Source organism: Vidua macroura, chromosome 8 (genome assembly GCF_024509145.1).
Source record: "Vidua macroura isolate BioBank_ID:100142 chromosome 8, ASM2450914v1, whole genome shotgun sequence".
Taxonomy (NCBI): domain Eukaryota; kingdom Metazoa; phylum Chordata; class Aves; order Passeriformes; family Viduidae; genus Vidua; species Vidua macroura.
Window position 1 is genome coordinate 21,412,184 of NC_071578.1, and position 6,936 is coordinate 21,419,119.

General features: G+C 39.7%; 1 protein-coding gene across 2 annotated transcripts in view; it reads left to right on the forward strand.

The window, feature by feature from the left end:
- The window catches only part of ADK (adenosine kinase), a 271,769-nt gene extending 268,237 nt beyond the window's left edge, over positions 1–3,532 (forward strand). For both annotated transcript variants that reach the window (XM_053984208.1, XM_053984209.1), the window contains exon 11: positions 2,356–3,532. In XM_053984208.1, coding sequence (XP_053840183.1) covers positions 2,356–2,480 — 125 coding nt within the window. In that variant the 3' untranslated portion in view covers positions 2,481–3,532. The remainder of the gene's footprint in view (positions 1–2,355) is intronic.
- The last annotated feature ends 3,404 nt before the right edge of the window (positions 3,533–6,936 follow it).

A 6,936-nucleotide genomic window follows, 5' to 3' on the forward strand; every position in this document is an offset into this window, starting at 1 on the left:
AAAACCTAGCCCCATGTTTGCCTTTGGAGACCTGCCCAGTGCATCTTCATACTTACTGAGTCAGAAATGGACTGTCTTAACAGCCTCATTTTACATATGGTTACAACTTGCTCTCAAGTTTTAACCACCCAGAAGCACACTGGCAAGCTCCTGCCTCCCAGGCAGTTTAAATTTAATGATTGACACCCTCCACATATCCAAGAAAGTTTCTCCTAAGAATGCATGTTAATTTAATGGAGAGCAGACCATTTTCATCTTGTTATTCAGAAACGATCTGATTTCTGCCAGGCATGCTGTTTGAATTTCTCAACTGTTACCCAACTATTGCAGCTGGACCATCCTGCCACAGTTGTGTTGTCTGTCATCCCTGACTGCCATCAGTGATAGCACTCACAGCACAATTTCTTCCTGTTTCAGATTCTTATCTTTGTATACTGATAACTCCTGTCTTCTTCGCTTGTGCTTATGGACTTACCTTTTGTTGGTGAAGGAGTCATTTTTTCCCAGCTAGTGTCAGTCAATATCTGTGAAATTCCAGCCAATATGTACTTCTCTAGAAAAGTATTGATGTCAGAAACATATGAGTTTTCTCATTTTTTAACTAATCTGCTTACTCTCTATGGCCTCCCTATTGCAGTGAAAAGTGTTTGATTTATAGATTTTGTGGTTTCAAACTCTTCTCCAATTTGGTGCAGTTTAGAGAAAATTGTATTTCAATTAGGCTTCTTTTCACTATCAGTCATGACCAAGAAGCCAAGATAGATATTGGTAATTGATGAAAACTGGTCTTTTGCTCACCAGTATTATCCTTCATTAATGTAACCTTATTTTTCTTGTTTTACATGATATTTAATCCCCAAAGAGCAGACATCATTGCATAGGATGAAATATTTTTATTATCTTCTAAAATTATGCTGTAGTGTATCACAAAAGGAAATATTTAGAAACCGAGCACAGGTTAAATGACAGCATCACAATACAATGTGCAACTTTTTCCCAATAGAAACCCAGATGAACAGAGAAAGTGAATATGAAAGCAAGCCAGCAAAACATATCAGCTTAGAATCAAAATTTGTAATATGTCAGAAGTTGGTACTTAGGAGTTTTACACAGTACTTAGCAGAGACATGGTTTCAAGACTACATTTGTACTGTCAAGGCACAAAGCCTGAGCATGACAGAAACTTGAAATGGTGGATGAAATCTTTAAAAAGAACATCTTTCAGCTTGCTAGAATTCTGATTTTCTTGGGTAAGTCTCACTTTCCTTCTGTGATTGGACGAGGAAGAGAGAGATACATCTGAAACATATTAAAAACAAGATAAAAGTGAATAAAATATTACCTCTAGAATGACAGAGTGAAGTTTTAAATTATAAGATACTAAGTTTACTTCTCACATCTTGAAAACCTCTTCCAAATTTAAAATACATATTTCACCTCTGCCATAAGTTCTGTCATGCTTTTGATCACAATAGCTTCAGCCAAGACAAAATGCTTCAGAAATGAGGGACTCAATCCATAAAATTTTTGATGCTGCTTGTACTAAACTTCTCCAAGTACCTTTTTATGACTGCCTACCTCTGTTCATTCAGGAGGTGCTCAGGTTTTCAAAGTACTCAGCTCCTGGTGATTCCTGAATTTCCAAGCTGTGCATGCCAGGCTGTGGCAGCTGAAGCTGTGAACCACGTGCCCCGATTCTGAGGCACCTGGTTCTCTGCACAGTTTGCTGTTCAGGGAGGTATCTGAACATGCTCAGGGGTACCTACTGTTGCTGAAGTTTTAGATTAAATGTCCCATTATCAAAGGCAAGAGATGTCATCTAACTTGCCTCATCAGGTAAAAATTTTTCACCTTCTTTGCACTGTGAGCACCTGTAACTCTGAATATAATATTTCTCTATTACGTGTCTTCCTCTTTTTTGGAGAAAAGCTTGCACACAGTTGTGTTGAGGCTGTAGCTCTAGCCAGTAGCTGTAGCCAGTAAGAGCAGAAGGAACTCTATTCAGCAGGGAAAACTTCTTTGTTTTTAAAACGTTCTTTGAGGAATCAGGGGTTATCTCTATAAAGAAGAGAACAGGAATTCAGTTAAAATCATTTTGAGAACACAAATAATGATCAGTCTTGATAATCTTTAATTTACTGGAAGCTACCAAATGGAGACTTTACAAAGAAATAGCAGCAGCACCACTCCAGTCCTGCAGTTCACTCAAGAGCGATTCTCAATTTAAACTGGCCAGGCTGCAGGGGTGCATACAGGCAGCCCAGTAGTTCAGTGTTTTGCACTGTAACAAACTGATACATTCAAAAAAACTAATCTGACCGTTTTCTTCTCTTTCTCTCCCACTATGTCCCATAGGCTTTCTGTCCCAGCTCGTCTATGACCGGCCGGTGACTGAGTGCATCCGGGCTGGACATTACGCAGCCAGCGTAATTATCAAGCGTTCAGGTTGCACCTTCCCAGAGAAGCCTGACTTCCACTGATAGTGGTGAATTGGAGGGATCAAGAGTAACTTCTGTGTTGCCATGGGATTGCTGCCTAAATTTTTCCTCCTTCCCCTTCCTTACCTTTCCAGTACCTGCATCAACGCTTCTGTACTTCTGTTCATTGTATTCTAAACAAAAGATATATTTCTATGGTGTTTTCCATTTCATACATCTACCACATCTCAGTAGTCTTAACTTTTGGGAACAGTGCTAAGTGAAGCTTATTATCTCATCCATCAGGAAGAAGTGTTCTATTTACACAGTTTCCAAGGAAATCCCATTTAAATGACACTGCTGATTAACACCATTAAAATACTTCTGTTGAATTGTCTAGTTTGTATCCAGCTGTGGCCAAATCCTATTCAACTTACATGAAATCAACAGACCTGACTTTATTCATAACTTACCCTTATGAACAGCGAGTTATTCTATCTATCTAGTAGAGTCAGGCCTGTGTAAAGAGTGGTGTAAATGTCCCAAGAATTTCCATACCTATTGGAGAGTACAAGATCTGGCCATCAGATAGTCCCGCTTCCATGAAAGTACATCACTGTTTTGTCAGTAATTTAAAGACCTGATCCACAGTTGTGATACCTTACATTCAGCCATCTTGCACTGATGGCAGTAACTTTGAGTCTGGCCACTTTTATCTCTCAGTACATCTCTAGGTCTGTAGGTACAGTCACTTTTATCTGTCAGGTGAGCTAGCAGATAGGTACTTTCAGTGATTTCAGGGCAGATGCATGAGCTGGTGATGAAAATAAACATACAGATAGGTCCTATCTCCTCCATGTGTGTTTTCTAGAGGCTGCATTAAGGTACACATAGTGAAAATGAGGTACAGAAATATTTATGCAGGATATATTGACAGGATATGCCAAATGGAATCTCTGAAACGCACATTTTTAAACTTTTAATTTACTTTGGGTAATTAAGCAATATGGTGGATTTTGTTTGTATTTACAGTATTCAAAAAGGTGATCTGACACTGCATTCATTACTTTGCTATGTAATTTGATACTGATAAATAAAAAATTGTCATACAGTAACTCCTGGTTTTGTTTTGGTATGTGTCTGTCGTTTTTCTGTGTATCCTGCTGAAATGGGAGCAAGACAGGGGTGCTTAACCTACAGTGCATGCTAAATCTGAATGTTTTATACATGACTTTCAGTGTCCAGGTGGGTGTTGACGGGTGATCTCAGCAGTAAGGAAGAGAAGGAACATCAAATTGGTGTTTGTACCACAGAAGAGATGAAAAATTAAAGGCTAGGGTTCACCAAAGAATGGTAAGTCAGTGCAGGGTTCACACTTTACTGCCCAGGGTGGAACAAAGGACACACAGAGATTGAATGCTGTTATTGCAGTTTATCTATTGCAAAGAGCAAGGGGAGGAATCAAGGCTGAGATCCCAATTCCCTTGTTGGTCACTGTCCAGTCTGACACATTGGACAACAGGCTCTGTCATCTTGGAGATCACCTGGCGTGGCATTCCTGCAAGTGCATCAGCCAGCGACTCTGCAAATGCTCCCGGCTGCGTGGAACTGCAGCGCCGCAAGCACGGGCACAGCTTGGTGAGTCCCTCCCTTCTGCAGGGCCTCTGGCTCCCACTGGCTGCCTGAAAAAGGCTCCATGTACAGGCCTTGTCTCTCTGCAATGGGTACAGCTCTGTGCAAGTAAGACTGCTCTGGTTTCATCATAGGGCTGCTCTCAAAAGAGCTTTAGGCTGTACATTGCTCATGTTCTAGCATAGGTGAGAGGAAGAGAAATTAATAGGTTGGAGTGAAAATAGAATGGCAAACAAAACTAAGAGTCTGCAATGTGCATGGTCTTCAGGCTTTATGGGCTAATCAGAAGAATGTGATTTTTTTTTACATCTCAAAGTTAATTTCTAATTTCTTAACTTGATATATCCATGTGATATGTTTTAATCAAGAAAAACTGACAGGATGAAGATGGATCTGTTGCAGTCCCTGCTTTTAATATATGGTTACATATGCCACACCACTCTTACTGCATGAATTTGCCTGTCAGTAAGGAAAACCCCAATGGTTTGGTGGTTAAATTTGCTGTTCTTCTTGCTCTACACCCATGACACTCTCCATTCCTTTTGAAACAACTTTACCAATGTCCTGGCCTAATAATTATGGCTGATTTAAAATGAATATAAATATGTAAACATTGTTTATCTTACCAATTGAACGACAAGACACTTGTATACTGAGAAGGAAAGGAGGATATGTAAAGGCAAGTCGACATAACATTGTGGAGACTTTCTCCTTCCTTCTTTCCTGCCTTCCTGCCTGCCTGCCTGCCTGCCTTCCTGCCTGCATGCCTTCCCTCCCACCTTCCTCTATTCCTTGTTTTCAGTTCAGGATGTAAGAGAATCAAGTCAGAGGTTCTGTTCTGAGCTTTTCCACTGATCTGTTCAATGAGCTTGGGCTCCTGACATTTGGCTTTGAGTGTCAGCTACAAAGCATAATTTGAAGCCAGTGGGAGCAGCTGAGGAATAAACTACTACCCAATTCATAGAAGGGCATCAGAGTCTGACCTGCTCTATTTAGCCATTCATTATTTCTCTAATATCTGTCAATGGATATTTTTGGATGCTATATAGGTACTTAGAAACATATTCCTAAATCATGCTAAATAATTTCAGGTTGTGCTGTCAGATTGCCTGATGATTTCATTCTGGAATTTTTGCAGGATCTGTATTCCTTTCCTGCTTCTTACTGCTGAAGGGGGGGGTTATCTATATAATGGATAATGTTGTCACCCTTGATATTCTCTCTCACAAATAGTCTCCCTCTGTCTTCCAGCTTATTCCACAAAGAGGTGTGTTAGAATACTGGGCTTTCTGAAAAACATCATTGAAAGAGTTGTCTGCCATTGATGTGTGCCACTTCTTAAATCCCAGATGGGATAACAGAAGTGACTCTGTCACTGAACTTGAGCCATTATTGAAAGACAGCATTTTACCTGGGTTGCTGTCAGGAAAACAAATATTGGAAATCCACTTCCCACTAGCCAACAGCCGAAGCACTCCTCACTTGTATAAAACTTCCCTTTTGCTGGAAATAGAACTGCATTTCCTGAGCCCAGCATTGAGCATTTTAGCCTTGTTTTAATACCAAGTGGGTATTAATGAGCAATGCTGCTCAGATTAACAGGCAAGGAAAGAGGCCCAGTATTCCAAAAGCCACGTGCTAAATATCTGAACAGAATGATGGGCTGGGAATGAGGAAATAAAGGCTGTGCTTCTGTTTCTGCAGGTGAACCCCTGTGTAACTTTGGACAAATCACTTTCCTCTCTCAATCTCTATATCTAAAGATGATAAGCTTAAATAGATGGTAAACTTGAGAAGTGAAAGTGGTGAGAATAATTCAAGTAGAGCAGTATCAGCCACATCTCTGCCTGTGCTCATTGCTGGTTTTTTGAATATTTGAATGCTCTGTTTTGTGTGTGAACTAACGTAGGGCTATTTGTTTACCCTTGAAAAATAGTGCTAGCTGTTTACTGCTTGTGTGAGGGTTAAAATAGGAGAGGCAAAGGAAGGGAAAGGGCAAGTAAAAAGCTTTACTTATATGAAAGTGAAATAAAATATGCTACATGAAAATGACAATAGGAATGCACACCATTTTAAGATGACAAGTCTGGGAACAATCTTTAATTTAAAGGGTCTTATCCACAGTTTTCATAAAGAAATGTTAATTAAAAGTGTGATGACATGTTTGGGATTTAAAGGAAATCATTCTGCAAAGGATTTATAGCAATCACAGCTCCAGAGCATTAGGATTACAGATCCTTGTGCTGTTCCTTTTCAGTGATCATGTGATTGGCCTGCTGTTAAATATAGCTCCCATTTAGCGAATTGAGACAGGCATGGGAAAGGTAGGGAGAGTTTCCCTGTAACCAGCAGGATTTCAGAGGTGTTGGAGATTATACAATTCATTAGTTTTTACATAAGATCAAAGGGAAAGAGGAAGTCTTAATTTGGGCACCAACTGCTACTGTCTGAAAGTCTTGCAGATTAACTGAGAAGAGAACATGTGCAGTGCTAACTGCTTGTGTTAGAGCATGAGACTATTGTTTTATATCTCACTAACTCATTGTTCTCTTCCCAGAGATAATTCTCACACTTAAGACCTTCAGAGATAGTTATGTCTATTGTGAATAGTTCAGCAACCAGCTGGCTCAGAGGTTATTGCCTAAGCATCTTTCCCTTGGTCTAATCCCCTGCAAGGTTTTTTCTGGGCAGTGTTATTAATCTAAAATGACTGCTAACTGACTCCTGTGTCAAACATTATTCATTATGTGCTTTAAATGCTTCCTGCAGAGGCCAAAATAAATTTTGCTTTTTTAAAAGCAGACCATAAGGAGTGCCCATGTAGGATATTTTCTAAAAGATTAGACTGAAAATGGCAGTTTAGATGAGGAGGGGAAAAATTGTCTTC